General features: G+C 47.5%; 1 protein-coding gene across 4 annotated transcripts in view; it reads right to left on the reverse strand.

The window, feature by feature from the left end:
- Nucleotides 1–27,916, reverse strand: part of LOC113612776 (neurotrimin) — a 933,717-nt gene that overhangs the window by 392,429 nt on the left and 513,372 nt on the right. For 3 of the 4 annotated variants that reach the window (XM_027092913.1, XM_027092912.1, XM_027092914.1), the window contains exon 2: nucleotides 8,046–8,130. In XM_027092913.1, the coding sequence (XP_026948714.1) occupies nucleotides 8,046–8,130 (85 nt within the window). Of the gene's footprint in view, nucleotides 1–8,045; nucleotides 8,131–9,655; nucleotides 10,004–27,916 lie in introns of those variants that run through there. The other variant, XM_027092915.1, reaches the window with a different exon arrangement.

The raw sequence follows: 27,916 nt of genomic DNA on the forward strand, positions 1-27,916 counted from the left end.
TATCTGCATCAGATAACCTGGCTCCATAGAACATTCCATATGTTTGTTGTTGTTGTTTTTTTTTATCTCATAGGAAATTCATCTTCAGAGCCATGAACTGTCATAACTTTCTATGCAACAATCTTGTGATGAAAAATAAAGGAATACCTTTCTCCTCACTCCCTCTCTGATATAAAATAGCTCAAGAAATTATTTGAACAGAAGAAGATTCCTAGGATCTAAGCAGATGTGTAGGAGAAACACACAGAGAAGTATAATTAGACATGGATCGAGAGGCATTCCTCTACTCATAGACCTTCCAGAAGCCAGACACAGTACATCTATCAAAGTGTTGCCACATGGGTGTTTAAGCTACAATAGGTTATAGGGAAAACTGCTAAATGTGTTGCTATTACACACACACACACACACACACACACGTATACACATGTGTGTCCATTTGTACACATGGAAAGAAAGAGACTAATTATATAATTACAGACAAAGCTTTGTGTACACCGTTTCATTTTAACCCCAAACGATCCTTTGAGGTAGGTAGTAAGTGTCCTCTTTATATGGAAGAATTTTTAAAACTTGCCCAAGAGAACACAGAGAAAGTACTTGAGTCCGAGTTAGCGGCACCCTGTCTTCCAGTCCGTTTTCTCTCTGGCACGCCACTCCTGCTGGAATATGAGTTAGGAAGGTCTGGTTTGCTGAAAAGCTTTGTCTCCTTCAGTTGCACTCACGTGAAACATTCCTACTGCCTCCTCCCTGCCTTTGGCTCACAAGTGCAATTTGAAATTGCATCCTAAACTCAACCAATTCTTGATTTCCTACCAACACTATTATTTGACCATCTATCTGTGTGATGTTAATGGTATTATTTATTTATTGCACCAGGAACCCATCAACTTGCTCCCAAGGAAGCAAAAGGATCTCAAATCATGCAAAAATAAAGTTGCATTTTACCATCAGTGGAGACTTTGAACTTAAGAGAATAAATGTGCCATTCATATTAATTATAATTTGTTCAGGCTTCCCCAGGAGACAGGCCAACGGTCCTATTCCTAGCGCAACAAAGAAGGAAATTTATGGGTGAAGGTGTCACCTACTCTGCCTCGCACTGCTAGGGCCACCAGAGAGACTGGCTTGTGGGCCTCAGAGAAGTGCGCTTCCACCTCAATGTGTGCAGTGTCCCACTCCAAAGAGATACATGGTAATTCTGAGGAATTATTAACTCCCTGTGAGAGGGTCCAAGATTGCTGATATCTGAAGCAAACGGGTGGAAGAAGAGCCACCCATTTGGATAAAATTCTGACTTGAACAATGTATGAAGATTCTATGATCCTCTGATGCGAAGGGAACTCTGCAGGCCAGCTGGGTCATTCCCTGTGTCCCCATCGTGCCACAGACCACACCACACCTGACCCACTCCCATACCCAATTCCTAAAATACCTCAAGAAAGGAGGTTCTTGTGTCCCAGAACAAGGAAGGACCACGAAATGCACTCGGTTTCTGGGAAGAGAAGAAGCTGGCAATGAAGAAAAGAAGGAACAGAATGAGGAAAGCCCTTCGGTACGAAAAGAGAATGAGCTTAGTATTCAGACAAAACTGGTTCTCGGCCCCAGGCACATTCTCCATCCAACGACGTGATCTGGGAAGTGGCTCACTCTGCCTTCCAGTGCTTTGCTTTCGTGATCTGTGAAACTGGAATAATAACTGTCTCCACCTCATGGCGCATCTATGAGCATTCAACAGGTCTGTGCTGGTAGAGCGGTCAGTGCCTGTCTGACACATGGTAAACAGAGCTGTCCCACCCAGCCAGAGGCAGAACTGATAAAGGCTAAGAGGGCCAGTTCTAGTAGCAGAGGGAAGCAGCAGTTAGGAGACAGCATGATGATAAACGTCAGCCAGTTCTGTCAAAGGCGCCCAGTCAGTAGGATGCTTTTGCACTTAGTAGGACAAGGTGACCCTGTCTCAGGCACAGGTAGCCCTAGGCCAGGGCTCACAGCTGCGTGACGCAGTGTGGCTGGATGTCAGCTCCTTCTCACCCTTGCAGGAAGCCCCCTTTGTGGGAGACTGATTATCACTAGCCTCATTAGCTGAAAAACCAGGTGGTTGAACTCCCTGGGCTCTGCAATCCTTTCAAACTCAAAAGAAAAGAGAAGCATTTCTGCAAAGCACCGAACCCTGCAGGTGAGGAGTGCTGGAGAACCGGGCTGCCCCTCTTCAGTTAAGTTCTTTAGGTTCTCCTGGCAACTGGCATTGCCCTTTCTCCCAGTGCCCCACGCTCGACTGGGTGTTCAGTTTTGCCATTTTAGTTTCTGGCTCCTCAACAGGCTGTGTGTGCTTCCAGGAGCCTCCCTCCACAGCCCCATCTGTCCATGCTCTTCTGAGACCCGGTCCACCCAATGGATGCCTGGCAAGCCCCAGAGGTGAGCAAACAGGGGTCCATCCCTGTAGGGGCCAAAGCAGCCAGAGCAGCGCACGCTTCCTGAGCGGCACTGCTGTTCTGAACAAGTTAACTCAGAAACAACAGATCCACAGTTACATGACCAGACACCCACTGACAGCAGACCCCAAACAGAAAGAAGGATGGGCAGAGACGCACAGAAGGATGTGCCCCTCTTTACCTTGAAAATGCTAATTTCCCTGAGGTCTACCTGGGGTTGAGTACATCATCAGAGAGTAGCATTTCTTCAAAGGCTTAAGGACTGGATAGGGGAGTGACCTGGCAGAAAAATGGCATACGTTATGGGTGCAGCTATGAAGTAACAGACAATGGACACAGACCATCTGTGTCTTGGACGGAAAGACACCGGCCCAATTACTGACGTGTGTCTGTAACCTCCACCAGAGCAACGTCACACCCAACGTAGCATGACCCAGACACAAAGGACAGTGAGCCAGGAACACATCCGGGGCAAGGACAACACAAGACAACTCAGGAAAAAAGGGCAGAGAGGGCAAGGAGAAGATGGTGATCGCAGGCATTCCTTCCTTCCTTCACTCATGCAACAGCTATTTACTGAGCATCTTGTGTCTGCCAGACACTGCAAAGAATAAGACCGAGAAGGCACTCATCCTCAAGGAACTTACAGCCCAGGTGGGGAAGACGGATCGGGAGCAACTAACCAAGCAAATGAATGGGAAAACCTCAGATACAGATGATCGCTCTGAAGAAACAATCCAGGATGATATGTCAGCGTACGGCTGGTGGAAGTGGTAGGGGGTCACTTTGATTTGGGTGTCAGGAACAGCGTCAGGGAGGGGGTTCCACCTGAGCTAAGGCCACAGTGATGAAGAGCTGCCCATGGGAAGATCTGGAGGAGGGGTACCTCCACAGCGGGGGCCATGCATGGGAAAGCTCTGTAGCAAGAGTACGTTTTCTGTGTTCACAAAACAGGAGGAAGGTCAGGATGTCTACGGCAGAGTGAGTGAAGGAAAGAGGGGGACCCGCACTCAGAGTTTATTAGCACAAGCCCTGGTCCAAGTCATGCCCTAGGAACTAGGGACAGAAACCTGAAGAAGGTGGAGTTGTGGTCTCAAGAGGCCGTGGAGCAGCTGGAGAGACTAACAGAGAATCCATCAGCTTCGAAAACGAAATGCTAAATGCTTTCCATGATATGAATTACATGCCACAGTCTCCTACAGCTGGAAGGGGCCCCCGTGGCTTTTCTCAAGTATGGAGACCACATTGTTCTCTGCTATTCCGTGGAACTGCTACACCGAAACCCAACTTCCTTCTCGTGCATTTCTCAGACCTTTTATTTTTAACTCATATTTTTTAAAAAACCACTTAGCAGATGACCCCCAAGGAAACAATTCACTTTACTGGTTGCATCCTTATTTGGGGAAAACATGAAATGCATCCATCAAAGTTGTCCAGTGACATGCTGACATTTGGTGACAGTCTCTAATTAATGAGACCCACGCGCCGGGCCTCTCAGGCTCTCCTGCCCCCATCAGAGCAATGCAGCCCACCCACTGGGAGAGAGGGCGCTCTTCTCTGACCACCGGAAGACCACCCACCCACGCGATGATGGGCACATCTGCCTCCACGGCTGATGACCTCTTCAACCTCTGCGTCCACAGCCTGGCCTTTTGAGTTGGACCCAAGGCCCTGGGGTGAGACGCCTCAGCCTCAAGCCTTTCCACAACCAACACCCAGCTCATGCCCTTCGTGTAAGAACCACTCCACACATCTTAGTGGTCGAGCCCAGCTGTATAGAGGCTAGGGGATACTTCTGTTTGGTTTTCAGTCATCTCATCTGTTCAGTAAACATGTGGGAGCACACGGTGCTCAGGGCATCACAGGGCGGGATCCCCGCTTCCAAGAGCTAGCAGCTCCCCATCCACGTGGAGAAGGAAAACAGAGAGATAAACAACATTGCAAGACAGGGTGTGAGACAAAATGAGCGGAGAGACGATGCCAAGTCTCCGCAAGGAGTCGCGAGAACACAGAATGCGGTGGGGAAAGCTCGCCCTGCAAAAGGCCAAGGAGTCAGCATTCCAGCCTGGCCACGTGCTAACTTGTGTGATTTCAGGTAAATCCCCCTCTCCAGGCCTCAGCATCCTCATCTATAAAACAGACATAATTTAGTCTATTTCAGAGAGCTGTTGTGAGGATTAATTGTAACTAACCAATAACTGAGAGCACCATTCATCATTCAACATTATTATTACTACTCCTCGTAATCTGGCTTCCAAATCTCCTAGCTGTGCAACCTTAATCAAATTATGTAAACTCAGTTTTCTCATCTGTAAAATGGGATAATCATAGCACCTACAACCAGAGGGGTTGTATTAGGGTTAAATGTTAATGTTATGAGGTTGGATGATGGGTGAGATAGTGTGTAAAACCCTTAGAATACTCCCTAAGACATAGTGAGTACTGGAGAAACTTCAGTTCATGTTATTATTATCGCATATTCTATTTTATGAAACCTCACCCTTTTTAAAAAAATATATGCATACAGACTACTGGCAGGAGGGCAGAAAGACGAGGAGACTGCAAATTGTCTGTCATTCTATTCAGACTGTGGATGCCGTATTAGGTGAAAGGCTTCCCGGTATGTCTACAAGGATCATTAGTGTTAACTGGAGGAAATAAAACATTCTAAAAAGTTTCCTCACATTAGAATCTGCTGCTGAAGCATTCGTTCTTTGGGAACTGCAAAAGATCCTCAAAAAATGAAACTGGTGAGAACAAAGCAGAATCAAATGAAATTAGAGCAAAAAAGTCCTCTGCTGGTTGAGACGAAAACTACAAGCATGAACCTCAGGGTCACCTGCGGTGAGAGGGAGAGGGTGGTTCTCAGGGCAGAGCAGGGATGGCTGTGGTCTGTGTAGCTTGGTCACATGCTGAACGAAAAAGAAAGAGGTGAGGATGGGAGGAAGGGAGGAAGGAAGGAAGGAAGGGAGGAAGGGAGGGAGGGAGGGAGGAAAGAAAGAAGGAAGGGGAGGGAAGACAAAAGAAGGAAGAGACGACCCACATACACACAATAAAAGCAAAAGGGGAATAACCCAGAGCCCTGAACCACTCGACTGTTGCAAGCTAGAATCAGGTTATGTGCAAATTTAGCAATTTCTATGCAAACAAAATACATTCTGAAATTCCTACTTGCTTCTTTGCACACAGCATCACAAAATGCAGAGCCTCTGTTTGAGGGTTTAAGGGCTTCCGCTCCACAGAAGTGCAGCCCACCACGGGGCCCCTCCTTGTCTAGTGCAGGAGGGCCTGGGGAGGACGATGGCCATCCTGTGGAGGCTTGAGCGCCATCTGCACGGTCCACCTGCTGCCCCACTCACATCCTACATTAGGCCCATGGCCAACAGGTTGGTGTCGTGCAGATCCCAGCTCCTCTAATCCCTGCCCTGTAGGGCTCCCTCCACTGGGAGGGTCTTCCTCCTGCTTGTCGGGAAGACAGTCAATCTCAGTGGCTGGCCCTGGACGTCAGGAGATGTTCCAGGAGGGCCTTTTTATGCCAGGGCTGGGCTGAAAAAGCCCCACCATATCCCACTCCCTCCATCTACAACCAGTCAAGCCCAGTGAGTCTACAGCATATGTGACAATGCAAACAAACGTGACGGCACGAGAGACAAGGAGAGGGGCCTGGAGTGAGTCAGGAAGAGGCATGGAAGCAAAGACAAAGAAAGAGAAGCCAGCCAGTACACGATAACGCGATTTTTCAGAAGAGCTGCTCCAGGCCCCAGCTGAGCACCTGACAGATCCAGCTGAGTCCTCATTCTCATGAGCCTGGGGACGGCCCTCTGAAGACCAGATCCCTCCCTGCCCAAGTCCCCTCATTGTTCCTATGATACGGCGGCTACGTCTGTCAAGGCCCCGTGGCTACTTCTTTATCCCCAAATCTCTACAGAGCTGACCGCCTTCCTCCTTCTCCTTGAAAGTACCTTCCCATCCGTTTCTAAAATGTTCTCAGTAGGAGACTGTCTCCATCTTGTTTCTTGAGGGCTATATCTTGCAGCCACGGGTTAGGGAAAAGGGGGCATCCAGGGGACACTAAATGTCATCGACTACATTGCTTAGAGGTTTGTTTTTGTTTTTCTTTCTAAATAGTCTGAAATCAGGGCATATTTCAAGTTTCCATGAAATCCTTTATAAAGCAGATACACAGTTATTTCAGGTGTGAGGTGTGAGGCAGTTAGACATTCAACCTTTGCTCAAAATAGTCCCTAACTCAGGGCGCAGTGGAAGAGGTGGGTTTCCGGAACCAGTGAGTACCCTGGGGGCATGAGCACTAGCTCGCCAGAGACAAAGGAGCATGGGTGCTTGCAGACTATGACAGGCCCTTAAATCACACGCTTCCTTTGGCAATGTCCTGACAAGTCAGCTCTGTAACCCAGTGTTCCTTTTGCAACATTTTCTATCCCATGGGTATTGCCTTACGTGCACCATCCATAAACCTTAGAAGAACAGTCACAAAAGGTGTAAAAGAGTGAGCACCAACACCAAGGTTCTCTCTCCAAGAATCTTCACGTACAAAGGATGGGAATACTGCCATCCCGCCTTACAGTCAGCTCAACGGCCCAGGCTGGAAAACTTTATTTAAGCAGGCATACATTCTTCCCATGGATCTTCTTAACTTCTACCTCCAGCTGACTCTCATAAAATTCCAGAGAGTTAAGACCTCCCACTGCAATCACTAATTCCGTGTTGCCCTTCTGTGAGTGGTATCGTTTGTAGACACTGGAAACTGAGTTAGCATTTCAGGAGGCCGGGGGGAAAGGGAGACAGATTCACCCTACCTTACTCAAAACATAGTCAAGATTCTTCTTCTCCTTCTCCACTTCCTGTTAGCCTTAACCCCAGACGTCAAGCAGGACCCAAGCCAACACTGAGACCCAGTTTCCATTTGGGAGATGAGTTTTGAATGTATTGCTTTAGTGGACAGCATAGTTAACCAAAGTCAACGATCTTTTCCACAGACGAAGCACACTCACAGCCATGGCTTCAATCTCAGAAAGCCATGTTCAGACAGAGAAAGCACGTCCCTCTGGCTACCAGCTCGGGGCATGAAGACACCCCAGGAAAGCTCAGACACAGTCAGACCCAGGACAAAACAGCAGCTCTGCTAGAGTACAGGAGCGGGGCTGGCAACACCCCGTGGCACAGGCAGAGTGACGGCATTCACGGAAAGCCAGACCCGGCCTTTGGGACTCATTAACGCCAGAGGAGACGGTTCACGCCGAGCCCCAGCCAGGCCCCCAGTCACCACGGCCACTGGTTTCAGGTACAGACAGTGCTCAGGCCGCTGGCCTCCATCTCAGAGACCCCCTGGCCCAGCCTCCCCTCCTGCTTACCAAGTCCTGAGCCTAGGAGGCCAGTTTGGGGGAAACAGCTCATCTCTGGAACCTCTGAGCGTTTCCCTGTGACCACCACCTTTCCGGGGCAGAGCACCCAGCTCAGCCATGAATTGTGCAGCCCAGGGAAGCAGCGACCTCCCCGCCAGCAGCTGCCGAAAACACACCTGCACCTCTATCCCTCTCCCCCCATCCCCTACACAAATCACTGTCGATTCAGAGAAGAATGGCGGCTCCCTACCTGAGGGTGGCGCTCTCCCCCTGCCGGACCGTCACGTTGTCCATAGCTTTGGGGAAGGTGGCATCTCCGCTGCGCACGGGCACTCCTGTGGGTACAAGGAACAGCAGCCTGAGAGACACGACCACGAGGCACTTCCAGGGCAGGAACAGGTACCCACAGACCCCCATCCTCGACGGCCACAACTTCCCAGAACTCCGGCAGCCGCTCGGCACACGCCCCCTGGGCGCGCACAGGAAGTGGGTAGGGTGGGGTTTGGCGGAGGAGCGAGCACGGGGCCCCGGAGGCGCGGGCAGGAGAAAAGCGCGCAGACTCCTCCAAGTCTTGTGTTCCTCCCCAAAACCAGCCTCAGCGCTCCAGCCTCGGAGAAGCGGTTTCCACGGAGAACATCCAAAGGGGGCTCCCTCGGTGCTGCTTCAGCCGGGAAGGTGGCGGAGAGAGGAGAAGCGCACAGACAGGTGCAAAGGTGCGGGCGCGTCTCAGGAGCCCCTTCCTCCCGTTAACAGCTCAGGCATGGCACTTTGGAGAGGAGTAAGCACTTTGGTACCAAAAGGGGACACGGAGTGGGTTAGATCCGGCTACCCAGAGATGGTCTGAATTCCTCAGTTCCAACAAGGGCAAATCCAACACTTTCTTTTTAAGTTTCAGAGGCAGGGTAGCCAGCAGGAAACAGTCTGTAACAATAGCAGAGCCGGAAAGTGGAACACGCGGGAGACGCAGGGGTGAGCCAGGAGGAGAGGCTACGCCGGGCTTCGCGCGATCCGGACCGGGGATGCTGCAGCAGCCGCCTCGGTCAACTTCGTCCGAGACCAAATGCGCGCTGCAGCCTCCGCGATGCGGCCGGTCTCGGCTGGGCGGTCTCCGCGGCGGCGGCTGAGGCGGGAGCGCACGGCGGCGGACGCTCGCTCGCTCGCTCGCTAGCTGGGGAAGGCGAGGGGCTGCCGGCCCCGGAGCCGCGAGGACGCCACGCTCAGCGGCCGCCCCCGGCCTCCGCGCCGCGGGCCTCCCGGGAGCAGCCCCGACGCGCGCGGGCCCAGACCGCCGGGGTTGTCATGGCAGCAGCTCCATCACTGACCGCAGCTCTCCGCCGTGCAGGCGCCGAGCGAGCTGGCGGACCGCGCGCATCCCGGCGGGCGGCGGGAGCGGGGCGCAGGCGCCCACCTTAACCCCCGCCGCGCCGCACCGCGGCCGAAGGAGCTCAGGCGAGGAGTTTAACCACTTCCCCCCTTGAAGAGCTGTCACTTCCAAATTAAGAAGAAATGCAAAGTTACTACACAGCCTCAATAAGCCCAAGACGTCTTAATAAGGGTCACAAACTAATTAACTAGGAAAAGAAAACTCTGCAGCATGCATGCGTGCACCTTTAAAATTATCAGATTAATACATTAGCATTTAGAGTAAATTTAAAGTGTTGGGAGGACGTTTTAGAATCATCTCATTTTTATTCAACAGGCAACGCTCACCCCACCGCCACCCCCCAAAAGCTACTTCAAACACCATTCTAAATAGAGATCTTCCATATATAAAACAAATGCAAAATCACAGAAGCCTCTTAGTGTGCGAAACTGGCAAAACCGCATCAAAATTTTGGTCAAGTTCAGACACTGACTTACATTCTTTATTCTAGTTTTGTCGACATTAAAAGATGTTAGCCCTGCAAAGTGTTCACGCAGATGAATGAGTGTGAGCCCCTGGCTTTATTGATACAGAGCGTTCCCAGGTGTCCTGGGCTTCACACTCCTGCGGAGCTGATTTCATCTTAAGAGGTGTGTTTTTCAAATTCTTGAAACCCAGGGAAAAATTGCATTGGCCTCAGTTGCTGTCACTTCTCCTCTCTGGCTGCCGTGGGTCCCTCTGTGCCTACATCTGCATGTTTCCTCTCACTTCAGCTCTGATGGAACGCAGTTCCTTCCAGCCTGGGCCTGGCTCCTGAGGGAGGGGGAAGCCCAGAGCGGCACAGCCCACCCCACGTGCTAACACCAACATGTTCTCTGCTCAGGGACTCCTGTCTGAGCTCCCTGCACTGACCCAGATTCTCCCTGGGGACAGAGAGGAAGCAGCCGTGGCTCTGTTTTTCCCCTAGACTCTCTCTCAAATCCAACCAGGAAGCTCTTTTTTAAAACAACTGTTAAATAACAACAACAACAACAAATGTTCTTCCCAAAAGCTATCCAGCCACCACCAAAGAGACTGAATGATCCTAACTGAATCGCTGTAACCGTAAGGGTCCTGGTGCCATGAGAGTGCATGCATCTTTCAGCTGGTCTCCCCACTTACTTACGTGTAGATAAAACGTGGGGGAGTGATGCACGGGCATCTCACTCATCGTACCCCGGTCACTCCAACTGCCCTGGGTTGGAAGGGATGGAGGTGGGTGTGCAGATGTGGAAGCCACGCTCCAAGGTAACAAAGAAAGACTGAGGAGGCATGGCTTCCTCTTTTAATAGGTGACCCGAGAGTGTACAACAATGTAAAGTCAAGCAACTCACACTGGAGATCTCAATTAATCCATCATTTCGCCCATTTTCCCCTCGTCTCCTCTGTTGACTTTTCCAGTATTAAATTCTCAGGGAAATCCATCGCTACTTTTGTCCAGTGGGGACCAAAAAAAAAATCAATTGTCAACTTATGACCACAAAGAATGACTTTACTATCAAGAAAAACAAAAATGATGTCTTCAGGGTGCAGGAGGTTTTGTTTATGCTTTTGAAAGAACAGGAGGAGAATTTACCTATTTTAGTAACAATCCGTTCTGACAAGTCCCTACTTTACCTTCACTTTGCAATGGGAGTTGTGGAAGTAGGAAGTGGCATGATTTCACCAAGTTAAGATATTATATGAGCAGAGGTCAGGTGTGAGGTCATGACTGCTGACCTCAGTCTGCTGAATTTGGGGTTCTCCTTATGCAGAGGCCAAGGAATTACCTGTAATCATCCACATCCATTTTAAGCACCACTCGGCTCCCCTCCAAAACTCCTCTTTGTAAACAGGTCCCGCCACCGCAAGTGGAAACAAACACCAGCAGTGGAGAAGGAAGGGGGACTTATTCTGGGCTTTGGAGTCATTTCCCTCCAGGCTTGAGAATGGCAGGGATGAGTCCTTTCATGATAAATTCTCACCCTGGCTCTTGCATCTAATTCCCAGGTAGGTACAAATGAGCATTAGTTTTTGCATCTAGGAATGTGGGTAATGACAACAACAGGCCTTCCCGAGGGGCCTACATACATGATTAACTCTACAGTAAAATACTTCGAAATCCACTTAAGGTGAAAGATGCTTTATTAATACATTTTGCCTGCCACTGCTTCATTATTATAGCTGGGCAGAAAAATAACTCTTCTTACAGGCTCTGGAAGATGTTCAGTTTATACCAGTCTGCATGCGGTTGATCTAAGACGCTCACACCATCTTTGTCTCTGGCGGGGGAAGGGAGAGTGGTGAGCTGCAGCCTCCCACCCTGGCCGGCAGAAAACCCACCAGAGATCAGGTAACGCTCAGGCTGGACAAAGAAAAGCCACTGGCAACCTCACAGCTGCTTTGTGGACCCAGGGATCCAAACTTTATTCAAAAATGGAAGTTTAGAAATTGGTGGGAGGTCAGAGATGCCCGCACAATTAACAAGGCAGAATCCATTTTATTGAAACTGCTGATTGAAGTGGTTTGACTAGATGAAGATCAAAACCACATGTCAACTCCCTTCTCATCCCCTAATCCCTAAATATAACCAAACACTTAGTGGCTTATCTTATATCCCGTCTCTTGCTTCATAAAAACTGCTGGATTTATTTTGTTTTTCCCAGCATATCCGAGTTAATGAAAAAGGAATGACAGTCAGAGCAATTTCATTATTTGTGTTCTTTATAGACATAACTTCCTTTCTACCTCCTGGAAAGCAGATTCCTAACGAGCGCCCACCTCCACTTTCTCCCCGCCACCCCCCTGCTGTCTCCCTCTCCATCCTCCGTTCCCTCCTGCATACACATATAGTGTACACATAAATCAACTTGTCATAGCTTGTCTCCACGCTGGCAGCTGTAATTGCTGCAGGTTATAAAAATATCTATAGGACAATGCCTTTCAAGCTCGCAGGCGTGCACACACACACACAGACACACACACACATGCACACACTGCCTGAGCAAAAGAAAACAATCATATTCCCTTTAATAATCCTGGGACTGCAAAGGACAGGGTGCAGAGGAGCTTGCTGGGTAGACTCTGGAGGGCTGGCAGGTAGAGGGGGACGCAGGGCTAGACGGAGACGCCGGGCGGCAGCAGCCCCTCCTCACTAAAGCAGGGCTGGAAAAGGGAAGAATTGCCAATGAAAGGGAAATTGTTTCAGCTGTTGCTTTTGTTTTTCTCTGCGTTACCTACAGCAAGCTGGGGTTGGCTAAAGAGCAGTGAATGTTCTACACACACAAGAGCCCGAAAGAAGAGCTCTAGCCTGAGACATGCCAGTGCCGCTTCTTCTCTAAAAAGGTGAAAGGCCCCCCTCTCCTGGTGGAGATTCCAAATAGGAGCACAGGCGAGAAGATGCGACACGCAGGGCAGTTAGAGCGGCGTGGCACCCAACAGACCTCGCAAGTTTTAATCAGGAAAGGCGGTGTCCGTCTGGCTCAAGAGACGGCTCTAGGGGAGTAGGGAAGGGCCAGACTCTGGAAAGGTACCTGCTATTCTTTCCTCCTATGTGAATATAGGGTCAAAATGAACTCATTGTTCATCCGGGCTAGAGTCTGGTGTTGTTAGGATTTCAGCAGGGAGAGCCAAAGAGCAACTTGAAGATGAGGAAGAAGCGTCCAGAGAGAAGAAAGAGACCAGGAATAGAGAGAATTCAGGAGCATGGGAAGAAAAGGCAAAGGTGAGGCTGCCCATGGACTTTGAAAGGTACATAAAGAGGGGGGGTGATCAGCAGAAAAGTTGGCACGTAGACAAAAAAGTAAAGAAAAGCAGGGCAAATGATCAAAGTCAAAGTACCATCAAAGCAAAGGCCAGGTGCCCAAAGGGGAGCATTGCAAGAGCCAGGGGTCTTTAGAGAAGCATCTCTCCATATCTAGGTTTGCGGTCATAATAAGACCCTGGATTCCCAGAATCACAGAATGATATGGTCAGAGGGGACATTGAAAGAGGTATAACCCACTCATTTCATAAGTGGGAGGAGTGAACCCGGGAGAGAGGATCCATTATCATAGGAATAAAGTTAACAACTCATAAATCGGACTAGAGCTCGGGGCTGATGGCCCCTGCTCCTGTGTTCTCTCCGCTGTACCTGGCAGGTAAGGACACTGCTTAAGGGCCAAATGACAAAATATCTCCTTTGGCTGCTATATCTGCGGCAAGAGAGAGAACCACAGAAGTGGTTCTATTAACACAGAAGTGTTAACATTGCTGCCCAGTACTGATGCCTCTGGGCATCCAGTTATTCAGCTGAATTCAATGTCAGCCATTAAACTTCGACAAGCAGATCTTGAGTGCCTCTTGTGAGCCAGGAACTGTTGGAAGTTAGAGATACAAAGAAGAAAGACACTGCCCTGCCCTCAATTTGCCTACAATCTAGTGCTATTGGGGTTGTCAATGGTTCTATTTGCATTTACATCCAGGAAAGTTGAAGTTGTAATGAACTCAACCCAGTGCTTCCTGGAAGCCCCTAAGAACATTCTTGTCGCCAAGAACAACAGGCTGGGATGTGCCTCCCCCGTTGGGAACAGTTGATTTCCAGGCACTGTGTGTCCAGGGTTCCAGGCACTGACCATGGTTTCCTAAGATTCATTTAAAGAGGCATGGGGGGAGGGGCGGCGGGATATTCTCAAGGATTTAAAAATGTAGGGAAGAAATTCATCTACTCAACAAACACGTTTTCAGTGCACAATAAACGTCAGCTATGTGCTAGGTGGTGGATCCCAGTGGTGGGCAAGAGAGACAAAAACAAAATCCATTGTGCGTCTAACACTGGCAGGGGAGACAGACCTTAAAGCAAGAACTTTACAAAACTGTAGATACGATGCTGATAAGCACCGTGAGGCACTGGAAGAACATACATGGTAGAAGTTTCTCTGGGAATCAGGACAATCAGGAGACGCTTCCCTAAGGAAATGACTTTAAACTGGGACTTAATAGCGAGAAGGAGTCGACCGGGCAGATGGTGTGGGCGGGAATCTAGTTGCAGACAGGATGGAATGTATACAACCGGGGACAGCAAGGAGCCTGGGACGAAGCTGCCTTTTATATTCACAGACTGTGCTCTGTTAAACTAAGAGTGGGGACGTCTGAAGTGCTCTGATTGGAAAGCTCTAACTGCTCCCTCATCCTGTGTTCACGCATTCATTGATCCATTCAGTGCTATTTATCAATTAAGAGTGACCAGGGGCTTTGGACTCAGACAGACCAGAAGTCAGACATCCTCTCCTCCATCACTAGCTGTGTGACCTTGGGGCAATAACCTTGTTTGTGAAATAGTAATAAGAATGGTACATAGCACAGAGGGTGGTGTGAGGATGCTATGAGACTCTTGACGGACACAGGTGAGCACAGGGCCTGGCAGCTGCGGGGCCTCTGCGTGGGGACTGCACGGAGGCCAGCGCGTGTGCTTCCCTCCTTCGGAAGGGGTCTAGGTGTGATATTTGTCCCGAGAACCCAAGAGCAGCCCTCTGAGTGCCAGACCTATGAACACCATCCCTGTGCACGTCCTGAGGGGCTTCATCCCAGGGACAGAACAGAAACATCACGCTGAGATGTGGTCAGAAAGGGAAGTAGCTTAGCCTTCAAACCAGGGCAGGAAGAAGGTGACCCTGCAGTTCCCACCCCAGTGTCTTGAAAAGCACACAGGATCCAGGCCTGTGGGAAACAGCCTGAGCTTGAGAAAGAGGATGGGGCTTCCTCTCTGTGCGGCAGCCTGGGAACTTTTGTCTGCCATGCTCCCATGTATACCTGAAAAGTGGACAAACAATCTGAGGAAAAGACAAGACGCCTCCATCTCAGCGGTAAATGAGCAGCGCCTCTGACCACCTTCATGGAACTTGGGCCCACCTTCGCTCCCGTGGGCCTGGTGGTGGAGCCCAAAGCCCCCCTACCCATCCCCAGGTCCAGATTTACACCAGTCACTGGATACTAAGAAAACATGCATTGCTGGCCTCACTGCTCCCAGTTTCTACCCTTGAGCATCCCAGGGCTGTGCTACAGGATCAGCCAGACTCCATTTCCAAGGTTTGCAAGATGCAGCCCAACCAGAGCCAGTAGTGGCTTCTCACAGAGAAAGAGCCTCTGGACGGTAACCGGCCACCCCAAACTTGGAGCTTAAACCCCAAATGTACCATTAGAGGAACCTGGCTTTCCTCCCCAGCCCAGCCCCATGCCTTTCTCCTTAATCAATCGTCTTCTACTCATGTCTCTTTTTAAACTTTTCTCTGCATTTTCTCCCCAGCCAGGAGCAACAGCAGAAGAGGTAAAACTTAATGAGACAGGAATTTGCTCAAAAACTTATGGGTTCAGTTGTACTTCTTATTGGAGGTGGCATTTTGTAAATATCATTTTATAAACCAGAGTCTCTGGATCCGAGTCTTAACTCATGCCATCGTTAAATAAGTCACTTGCTTTTTTTGGCTTCTTTGTTTTCAGAAGAACCAACGTCTCCATGATATGTGAACCTTTGAGAAGATCTAGTGTCTAATACATCCAAATGGGCTAATGCACTTATTTTTTTATTTTTTTTTTTTTGCAGTACGCGGGCCTCTCACTGTCGTGGCCTCTCCCGTTGCAGAGCACAGGCTCCGGACGCGCAGGCTCAGCGGCCACGGCTCACGGGCCCAACCGCTCCGCGGCATGTGGGATCTTCCCGGACCGGGGCATGAACCCGTGTCCCCTGCATCGGCAGGCGGACTCTCGACCACTGCGCCACCAGGGAAGCCCGGGCTAATGCACTTTTGAAAGCTGAAAGTACTGTTCTACAGTAAGATGACAGCCCGTAGAGGGCTGGGGTCAAGGGTACTGCATTGGGCCCCCAATCTGTCACTTATTGGCTGCATGGAGTTCCCCAAGTCACCTCCACTTTCCTTCTAAGTGAGGAGTTTGGATTAAATGACCTCCTAGTCCCCTTCCAACTCTCAGTCTATGGTTTTAATGCTTCTCAACACTCTTCTCAAAAGCAGTGTATCTCACGTCCGCTTATCAGTTCTTCCTATAGAGAAATAGCCCTCCTCACCCTGTCCTTCCACTGTTCCCATTCACCAAGGTGTCCACTTCAAAACTCAGAAAACTGTGGCACAAAGTAATTAATGAGCCACATTGGACCTAAGGCAGGCGATGGAAGAGCCATGATGATTAAAAGTCTTCCGATAAAGGGTTTCTTTAAGGAAAAGAAAATCCCACAATGCAACCAGCAATGTTAATCTTCAATAAACAGGCTGTTAATATTTAACTGGAATTTATTTAAACCTACAGTAACTGTCCCATTAAATCTAAATTAATTGCCCTTTGGGGACTCTTCCCCTAAAGCCGAGCTGGGACATGGCTGTCCAGATCACAGTTCGTGCTAGGCCTCCAGCCATAAAGAGGATGTCAGCCATCCATTTAGGACTAGATGATTAGCATATCATGGCTGAAAGGGCTTTAGAGGTCAACTAGACTAGTAAGTTTTATATTCTGTGTCTTTGGACTTTCTGGGGACCTGTTTTCCCCACCTCTTCAGCAAGGACTTTATTGTGTGTTCTATCTTTGTGTGTCTCTCTCTCCAACCTCTTCATTCTATTTTGAAATTCCCTCTCACTCTCTTTCCTTTCTGTTAGTGATTATTTTTTCTTTTAGACTTCATATTGTAGACTCACTCTGCTGTGTTTTTGTCTGTCTCTCCTGAGTTTCTTAAGAGAAGCCACTTAAGATATATAGCAAATTCTGTGTGTGTGTGTATGTGTGTGTGTGCACACGTGTGTATGTATATATAATTTTATGTGTCACAAAGAACATTTTTATAATGGCAGTTGTATGTAAAAGACTAAAAGCTGTGAAATAATCCCCAAGTCACACAGCTTTAGAAGGGGCAGTGAGACTGTAATTGGGTGGAAATGATCTTTGCTATCCCTGAAATCAATCAATAATTTTTATTATAAATGTGGTCCCAGCTGAAATTCTGGGATGTTATTTTGCTATGATTTTAACACATTCATAGCATTCCTACAACAACGCACACACACACACACACACTCATTGCGTGCATCAAATCAGTTTACTAGTGAAACGTGGATTAAAGATGAACACCTCATCAGATGGATTAGTGTTCAAGCTAAGTTAATTTTCTCAAGAAGTGGGAGCTGGTTAAGACTAAAAGAACTCACCCTGAGGTTTCTAAAGATGTAGGTCCCTGAGTTAGGCATATAAATGTTCACCGTTTGCCTCGCAGGGCCTGGTGATGGAGAGAGGGATGCAGTCCTCGATGGATTTGGGTGGGAGAAACATAGGGCAGAGCTGAGGGGCAGGTGGGCAGATGGGAAGGTATCCCACACATTTTTAAGAGGACCAAACCCATTCTCAACTGTTTGCTTGTGGAAGGCTTTACATGTGTACTGCCTGTAGAACCCATGTTTCTTTGTATTTCTGTCACCATCAAGTTAGATGAAAGACACTACACAGGGACTTCCCTGGTGGCGCAGTGGATAAGACTTTGCACTCCCAGTGCAGGGGGCCTGGGTTCGATCCCTGGTCAGGGAACTAGATCCCACATGCATGCTGCAACTAACAGTTTGCACGCCACAACTAATGAGTCCGCATGCCTCAACAAAAGGAGCCCTGGAGCTGCAACTAAGGAGCCCACCTGCTGCAACTAAGACCTGGTACAGCCAAATAAATATCAAAAAAAAAGACACTACACAATCCTCACAGTGTCTTCAGCTGGAAAACAAATCCTCTGTATTCAAAGCATCTTTATTCTTTACTTTATTGAATCTTATAAATTGAAGAAATGACTGAACACATTTCTACATGCTTATGCATCTCCCTGGCTTTTCCCACGTCTGTCCCTCATTATGCATTTGCCTTTGGGAGTTCAGGGTCTTTCGGGACAAAGCAATGGAGGTTGCAGATATAGCATCACATCCCTGCCAACCTGGGAGTTGATGTGGGCTTTCCCTCCTAGAAGGGAATGATTTCCCTGAACCATGTGTACACTTTCTTCATTAAGGGTACCAGAAAGCTACAAGTGGTGCTGCAGGTGATGAGATAGTCAGAGCCTCTTGGGAGTGGCCTGGCAAAGTGGACTTAGATGGGGCTCAGGTAGCTCTGAATCTGGGGAAGGGAGAGCAGGGAAAGTGTTGTGAGCGGACATGTGAACATGGACAAAATATGAAAATAATTCACCTAAGCTTTCACGGGAGTGTCCCCAAGGTTTTAGGACCAAAGATGATTTAGAAGGTCGGTAATGAGGAGACTTTTTTTCAAAAGCAGAGAATTAGCTTAACGCTGAGACACAAATCAGGATAGATTGTCATGTTTCTATATGGAGAAGTATTAGTACCAGAATCTCCAAGGGAGAGTTGCTGGGACAAACCAAATGCAATATTTCCATCAATGATCTGCCAAAGGGAATTCAGAGAGGATTCTCCCAAGTTTGAAGAAGACATTAAGTTCCTTTAAGTAATTAAATCTTCAGTTGACCTGGATGAGCTATAAATAAGCCACAAAGTTATGGGAGTGTGTAGAGAAGTGGGTAAATGCAATGTAACATATTTGAGGAAAGATCATGGAAAATGTACTTTTTGACGCTGGACTCTGGGCAGCGGGATAGGAGCGGTGACGGAGTGGACAGAGGAGTGTGGATGGCAGGGTTAATGGCTCTGACTTTCAGTCCAAGCTCCACAAGTGGCCAGCTTGACCTTTTAATAATTTTGATAATTGATAATTTGACCTTGGATAATTTTCTTGACCTTTGATAATTTTCTTACCTCTCAGAGCCTCAGTTTTCTCCTCTATGAAATAGGAATATGGGCTACCCCAAACATTTGCTGTGTGAGGCTAGATGAGACGGCAGATGTAAAGTACCCAGAGAAGTACCTAGCGTGTGGTACAGTCTCCACATGCGTAACCAGGGAAACGATGCTGGAAACAGTCATGGCCAGTAGCTCCCAAGCTACGGTCCTTACAGCACATTTTGGAGTATGATAATATAGATTATTGTTGGCAGGGATCAGGAATTTTTGCCAAAAAAGAAATGTTGGGCCTAACATTTTATGAAAACTGCTAGAAGAATATTGGAAACATAGAAACAAAGAAACATTCCCTTTACTCAAAATTACTGTGTATAAATTCTTCAAATGTTACTCATAGTATTTATCCATTACAGCTCCCAAAGCATCCAGGAACTTCATGTGACCAGCTTCTGAGTCAGGAATCAAGACGCATTTCTGATCTCCTCTGTCCCTCTCCCATGGCCCTCTCCCCTGCGATTCCACATTTCTTTCTCTCGTGGGTTCTTCACCCAAAACATTTCATGTCCAGTCGCCTTTCCCAACCCCCATGGCCTTACCTTGGCCTGAGCCATCATCCCTTCTTATTTTCTTGTTTGGAATCATGAGACTCTCTCTTACAGGGATTTCTTCCACCTGCTTTTACCAGGTCTATTTCAAGCTCCACTTTCAAATCAAGTTTTCCTGAAAACCTGACCATGTCACTCCCTTCCTGATTCAGTCTTTAGTGGTTCCACACAGGAATTTGAATATGCGGTTTCTGAGCCTTCATGATGTGGCCTGGTTTGTTTTCACCTTTTTCTCTTGTTACCTCTTCCTTTATCGAGCCATGCCACTTTTTATTTTAATTGATTATTATTTTAATCCCTCAAAACTTCCTCTTTTTCACCTTGGGGCCTTTGCACAGGCTGCCTTCCTGTCAAGAATACTGTCCCCACACTTTTCAGGTTAAGTTCTATTCATCCTTCCAAGTTCTAACTTCCTCATGAAGAACATAACTATTCCATTCAATTAGGTAGATGCCCACTGCATCGGTACGTCTAACGTTCATAATACTTGTAAGAGTTTAACTTCTTTCGTAGTCTCTTATACCCCCGAAGCCTCACACAATGCCTGGCACATAATAGGTTTTTGATAAATATTTGTGGAATTTAAGTACAGCTGGGGAAAGTTCAAAAATTAAAATTATTTTCTGGCAGGGCAGGGACTTCCAAATGAATGAATATTAAGATGAATATTTGGTATTCACAAAGCGTACGGATAGGGCGTACACACACTTGATAACCAGTCTCTAGCTAGAAATAAGAAGAATTCTGAGAAATTGACAGATGGCAGTTTAAGGATAAAAATAAGCGTGTCTGTATAAAACGTTATACAGGCCAAAAATAATATCTAAATAGGATAAAGGAAGGCTTGGATAAATTAGTGGGTGACAGACCCATTCTGGTTTATTAGGTTAGGGGTGTCTGATGTATATCTCTAACCTTTGAAGTATGAGTCCCATGCAAAATGGCCACTGTCCAAAACACCTAAGGAGGACATCTGAATTGATATGACCTGGGGTGACCTTTTTAATGTCATATTCCCATGTATGCAGTAATTTTATTGTCCACGTTGCTGGGGATAATGGAATTATGCTTGTCTTTCCCTCTGCACACCTTATGGCAGCCCGTTCTAGAACAGTTGTGTACACTTGGTAGGAGTATTTTTGAAATGATGCAAGAAAAGTTGTGTGTAATTTGTGTGAACAAGGAACCCTGAGCAGGGGGAAAGCCCCCTTCAGCCTTGAGGGAGAATTAGATGGACTGCCTTCTATTCTTGCCCTCCACTACCTTGGCTATTTCCTCCACGTCTGACCCCTGACTTCCACTTCCCGTCTCTGCACACAGGTACCTCTACCAGACCCCTTTCTTTCTTCCAAGACACAGTAGAGTTCTAGGGAACTGGAGTACCGTTCCCATGTTCCTGTTATTTATCAGACCAAAGTAGGAGACATTTACACATCAGGTTATATAAATATTTTCAGTACACCATTCTGCACGTGGGAAAGCTAGCTCACCACACTCTCATAAAAAATCCACTCTAATCCCAACATCCAGCTTATGACCTCCTATCACTCCATCCAAGAATAACATTAATAATAATCAGACTATTAGTCAGGGGGCTTGGTATGAACCTGAAAATTCTGAAAAACGGTCTTATAAATTATTTTCCAAGGACATCATCTTTAAGCATTAACAGGTACAACTGACTCTGAATTCTGGGAATTGAGCATAATTACATGGAAACTGACAGGACACAAATGCCAAGAATCCTGTTAAACTTTAATATCTCGAAAAACGTCTCCTTGTAATTGTCTCTTTCCTTTGTCTCAAATGTTACTGTGAATATGTAGAGACCTAAGCACACACAGAAGTGGATGGACTGGAGAATCTTGATCTTTGGAAGCGTGGAGTTTTGAAGGCATTCCATAAAATAGTGACGTGCTGAGTAGAGCACTTGGAATTTGACAATCTCCAGAAGTTGTTTCCATCTTTGTATTGACTCTGCTCTAGTTCTCTGCTTACAATTCTCCACGCTGAGTAGAAGCTCCTCTGCATCAGTAATTATAGTGCAAATGTAGGTCATAGGCATTTGGTGTCGAATGCAATTCCTGACCTGTTCTATGTCTTTGGAAGAGTCATGGCATTTTTTCAGGGCTTCAGATTTCCTTTCTGGAAGTGAACAAAATGACATACAACTCTAACAGCGTCAATATTTGCATAGAGCTTTAAACCTCACTGCTGATACCGCTTATCTCCCTTGGGTAGGCGTGTCTCCTACATTTTTTCTCCTTTCTGGGCTCCACGAAGGCTCCCCTTGTTTCTTTTCTCTACTATTTTACTTAAATCTTAGCTCTCTGCCTCCAGCCTGTCCCTAAGCCTGTGCTTCTTACAGGGGCAGGGTAGACTCCTAGGGGGAGGTTGGTTGCATTGGTACGTGCAAAATGCGTCACTGTAATTTCAGAGACATGCCAGCCACTCAGTGCACGGGGGCCTGGGAGGCTAGACACTCAGCAATGCACATGATATTGTTACCATTGTCGAACACCCGCCTCACATTTAGGTGAGTGATTTTTTTATATCTAGGCCTAAACTGTACTCCATTTGAGGCATCAACACAAAATATCTTTGCAAGGTTTTAATATTCACTAATCCATCAGGAATGCAACTACCTGTCAGCTAAGGGAAGACTGTGCTTTGATTTGTTCAGATCCTCACCAAGGACTGTTTACTAGTTTGAAAGATCTCATGACCAATGGTAAAGCTCAGCGTAGTCGAGTCACCCGTTCTACAGCCCTGTATCAGTCTGCAACGTAGCCATCACATTCATGAAGATTCTATATACAGACACAAGCTTCCACACTTCATTACATCCTATGGCGTAGTTGGGCCTAAAGATTTATTTTACACTTACTTGATTATCAATCATTTTCTATTTATGTTTCTTATAGATCCAGTTAGGACATTAAATAGGTCATTTTTTTCAAGTAGGTATACGGGTCGCTTATTTTATCTACAAATTTAATTTTCATGGAAATAAAGGTATTACAAAATATTCTCTTAATGAGACTTGGATCAGATAAATTGGATAACTCCTGACATAGACGACTCCATACACAGAAACCAGCTTTATCTTTCTAAAGCACAGCTCAGTAATGTCCTTTACCTGTTCAGGAAAATTCAGTGGCTCGCCTACTTTATAGTTCAAATTCCCAAGTTTGGTCATCAAGGCTCTTAGGAATACGCCAGCCTAACTGTGTAGCCTCAGCCTCTGTGGCCTTACTCCGCCCCTCACCCACCATCCTGAGACTGTTCAGACCCTCTGGATCTCCCAGTCTAAGTATTTGCTCAAACTTCCCATCTGCGGGGTCCCTTCTCTTCCATCCACAGATTTCTAAATCCCATTCAGACCTCAATAACCAGTTAAAATTCCATTTTCTTCATAAAATATTACTTTCACTGATGCCCCTCTGTCCCTCTCCTTCATTGGTTAGAATCAAACCTTTTCTGGATATATAAGCATATATTTCAGAGAGATATGTTACAAAATATTGAACTTCTTATACATATTTTTGTATTATAGTCGACTGCCTATTTGATCTCACCTAGGAGGCTAGAAGCTCTCTGAAGACAGGTACCACTTCTTGTTCATTTTTGTATCTTCCCAGGCTGAGCCAAGTGTGTGGCCCTAAGTGTGAGTTCAGTAAACATACGTTGAACTGGATCAGCATCTCAGTCATTGAGAGGGAGAGCCTGGGTACCATTTCCTTTATTTCAGCTTGAGGAAACTGAGCTCTAAATGAGTTCTGAAAGGTTGCTTTATGTAGAGCATCAGATGAGGCATGCTATAGAGGTAGAACACATCACTACTGCTAGCTCACTCAAGGCTCAGACCTGTACTTAGGAGAACATCTAGAGAGGCTGGCTCACATTTTTGTTGAAAGAAAACAGAATTTTCCATTTCTAGGTCAGCTTTTCAATATAAGGGTTTGGATTTATATCACTCTATCCACCACGGATGATGGCAAATCTATCCCTGAAACTTTGTCGCCAAATAGAGCTGCAGGTCTCCATTTTATCAGACTATGTTCCCAACAGAATTCAGGCAGAAATAAGGCATGGGTTTCCCAGAGACCTCCTCAGGCTCTCCTGGTGCTGGAAGGGTCAGGCTCCCGCCGTGCTGCCCTGCACAGCTCCAGCTCTGACAGAGCCCATCCGTCACAGCAGAAGCCTGCCCTTCTCACCCACTGCTTGAGTTGGAAATGGAAGTGGCCTTTTAACAGAACATTGTCTTAGGGTTGTGTGAAGCAAAGCTGACAGAGAAAGGAAGATTCATTCCTGACACCAATCATACTAATATCTGTCACCACAATGACATTTTCCCTTTAATGATGAAAAATGCATCAGGAAAGAGGGGCAGGAACAGTATCCATTGGCCTCTTGGGTCTGATGGAGAGGAAACCTCTGCAGCAGCTGCTGCTGGTCTGCAACTGGGGGAGGGAAGGAAGGGCAGCCAGTTGGTTATAAACAAACACAACTGGTCCTTCATTTGGAAGAGAAGGGTGCAAGCAGATGGGAGCCCCTGGTTAGGCAGTGTCACTGAACATCTGATGAATTTCTCATTAGGCCTTCTGCCTGGGTTTTCAGTAGAACTGCCCCATTTCTGTCAGGCCCAAGCAGGGGTTCATACTGATTTTCAGGGCCACTATACACACATTGTATTGATACCATATCCAGGTTTGCAGGGCTAGTCAACCCACAAGACTGAAAAGCTACTGGGGGTCCCCTGGCCCTCATTCACATCCTCTCTGTTTCACGGAAGGGGTACCCCAGGGGAATCCAGTCTACATGGTAGGTGCCATATACACACCCAGGAGGGTCTGCTGCTGGGGATGATCCAGGGGTGGGAGAAGGCAAGGCAAAGCCAAAGCTTCATAGCCTGAACACACAGGGAGGCAGAGACTGCAAAGAAACGTTAGGCGAGCAGATTGCTGGCAGTTAGCGGGAAGCTGCAGCATCGTCTCAGGTGTTCACGGAGGGAATATTTCCCAACAAATTGCAGGTCTCTATCTACAAGCCCACTGCTCCCAAAGACACTAGGTGCTGAAATCTACATAAAAACCATCTTCTTCTCCCCTCTTTTTCTTTCCTACTGGCAGAGCCTGCCTCCCACAATAGAGGCTAAAAAGGTCAGCGATTCACTGTCCTGTGTCTTTGGCAGCTACGGCTGACCACATGCCCAGCAGCTGGGCTGAGCCCCCTGCCCTCACCAAAAAGGCACAGGTGCGCTCTTCCAGCCCCCTTTGCTCCTGCCTTTGATCACAGCCAGGGGATGGTGTGAGGGCTGGAGAAATGCAGCCACCTCCCACCCATGGAATGTAGACCCCATGTCTCCAGCATGATGGAGATCAGCTGTGAGATCCTGGGTCCCAGACACTGTTACTGAGCTTTTGGCCATGCTATCTCCAGGTTTCTTTGATGTCCTAATTTTCCAAGCCCCTGTTAGTCAGGGTTCAATTACTTGCAGCCCAAAGCATCCAAAGTATCACATGGGCATTTCGCCAAGAAAACTGCGTTAATTTCATAAGGATGTCACTCTATTTAGTCTCCTTTACTCAGCCTTGAACTGGTACACACACATATTCTGCTTTCTGCTGACAGCTTTCTCTTACTCCCTCACTCTTATAAATACTGGCATACACAGGCTGGTTCGTGCACCAAGAATCGTACCGCACCAGAGCTTCTAAAGTTTGTGTGCTTTTGCACTTCTTTATGACATTAACTAACACTGCGCCCACGCGCTAGCTAACCTGCCAGCGAAGCAACCAGCGTCATTATCTTCTTTGTGGAGAAGGAAACTGAGTCATTTATGTCCCTGTATCTGCATGAGTGGGCTTCTGCTCCCCCCTCCTCCTCTGTGTTCTCACTTTCAAATATATTTTAGGCCAGCAGGGATGTGATTCAAAGGGCCCTCAAAGCAACTGATGCACAAGGGCATATTTTTAAACCTCCTAACCCTATAGGAAGCCCCACAAATAAACAAGACCACACTGGCCACATCTTCAATTTCCAGCAAATATGCCGTCCTTCTCTGATGCTCTGGGCCTTTTCTGCCTCCCTGTATCCTTTCAGTCAGGGAAGAATCCTCCAACATAGAGCTCAATGGTGCAAAGGGATGCTAAGTTCTAAAAAGGATGCTGGAGCTCTGCCCCATGGGAGAGAAAAGGCATGCGAGACTGTTCCCAGGAAAGGAGCAGCACAGGCAGGAGAGAAGCTTCCTTCCACCTGGAAGCAAAGTGCTGACCCTGTGGGCTCAGGCAGGCCGGGCCCCTGCTGTGGACCCCTGTCAGGGCAAAGACTCTCTTGCTCCTTGAGGGCATGGGCTGGCCTAAGTGCCACTGACAGTCCAGGACAAGGACCAAGCACCCTCTACCGGACCCGTCCACAGTATGATCGCTTGTTGAGAGGAGGACAAACTGAGCTTGGACACCCAAGACCCTTTGGTTCCCTCCACCAGCTGAGTGCAACCACCCAGAGAGCAGGACGTGGTAACCCTTCACAACAGCCGTGCAGCCAAGTGTCCCCTAAAGGCACCAGAGGAATTCCATTAACCAGTAGAAAATGCATGGAGAAAAGCAGGTGAAAAAGCTCCGTATACCTGACTTAAGTTACAGGTCGGCCAGCGTTGCCTGACAGTAAAGGAAATCACAGACTGCCCGACAGCAGCTATGTAATATGTACACATAATTTAAAATCAGATGTATTACTTCTTTTGTGGAATGGCTGATGAACTTATTAAAATGATAAAGATTATCTCTCTCTGCACAGTTATAATAACCATAGTAGAAATCACAATGGTGCATTTACGAAATAAATGACCTTTTGTCATGTAATCTGATTCTCTCTCAAACACCTTGTCCAGCAGAACCACTGCCCCCATTTGACAAATGAGTCAATCACAGCTCACATTTGAGAAGGAAGCTGACAAGGTTCTCAGGGTAGAATATGGAAGATCTAGGTCTCAAATCCAACCTTCTAACTCCAAATGCAAGACCCATTTTACTCAACTGCAGTTTAATAAAAGCAAGGATCCAGCTTCCTTCCTTGTGGAATACCCACGATGTCCTGGCTCACAGGGGGAGTGGGGAGAACTTTGGCAGGATAAGGGGGGTAATTCATGAGGGATGAAAGGACTCCTACAATTCAGGAGCAGAAGGCATGAGTACCAGAACCTCGTCAAGAAGGGGCCCAGTGGAAGGCTGTGGCGCAGAAAGAAAAGGACGGCCATCCAGGACGTCTGAGCAATGGACCAGCCTCCGTTTACCTCCTGCTGTCACCTCTTTGCTTCTGGAAAAGCAGCATTTGTTGTACACAGAACAATAAGCAGGATTTACAGACACCACAGGCTTGTGGAGCATGAATGCAGCTCCGCCATGAAGAGCATGGTGGGGCATTTCACAGGTGACCATTGTCAGGCCCGGCAGGACCCGGCAGGAGGACAGGAGGCCTGTTATCTGGAGCCATGTTGGTTCAGGACACAACGGTCAGTCTCTCTCATCTCCTGGAAGCCCGTAGCCCCCAGAAACACTCTCCTGCTTCTGGAAATGGCCTTTTTCTTTGGAATTCAAGACTCCATGCCTTCTAGATCCCCCTTATCCCTTCCCAGGAGTGCAGTGTTACCATCACATGGCAAGTCCCACCCTCCGCTGCTTCTCTGCCGATGAAGCTCTCACTCCTCAAGATGCACCTCAGATGAACCCTCTTCCAGGCAGTCCCCTCTGGTCACCTCACTGAGAAATGTCTCCCTCCTCTGGATGCCTGTTACATTTTATATCTTCTCTAGCATGGACAACATATTGCCTTGTGTTCTAAGTGAGTATAAATATGTGGTATCTTCCCTACAAGAAGAGAAGCCCGTTGTTAGTAAGGTCTATGTCTTTTGATTAAACCAATTTACTTTAGAGCTGAAAAGACCCGTATAGGTCATCTAGGTTAATATTCTCATTTTATAGGTGAGGAAATGGAGGCCTACAGGCCTTACCCAGTTGAGTCATGTTCATACAATTAGACCAGATTGGAGTCGGAATTCATCTGCACCATTGGCTCAGTGAAGTGCTTGCCTAGAATGAGGCCAGGATGAAAGACTGTATGAATGATTCCCAACGTTCCCTGAGACCTGGCATCCCATGGCCAAAAGGGGTCCAGCCAGAGACACACACGATTGGTAGGGACCCGCAGTCCACTTCACTTCAGAGAAACTTCATTTCATTCAGCGTGGGTCTGTTCCCATCCAAAGGGGTTTGCATGAGGGATTCAGAGCTTCTGAATAAGCAACTGTGTGGTGATGACTTTTTTACAGTCAGCTGACCAGGGATGAAATTTCTTC

This window comes from Aethalodelphis obliquidens, unplaced genomic scaffold (assembly GCF_003676395.1).
Source record: "Aethalodelphis obliquidens isolate GAN/ISIS:26980383/991018 unplaced genomic scaffold, ASM367639v1 scaffold82, whole genome shotgun sequence".
Taxonomy (NCBI): Eukaryota; Metazoa; Chordata; class Mammalia; order Artiodactyla; family Delphinidae; genus Aethalodelphis; species Aethalodelphis obliquidens.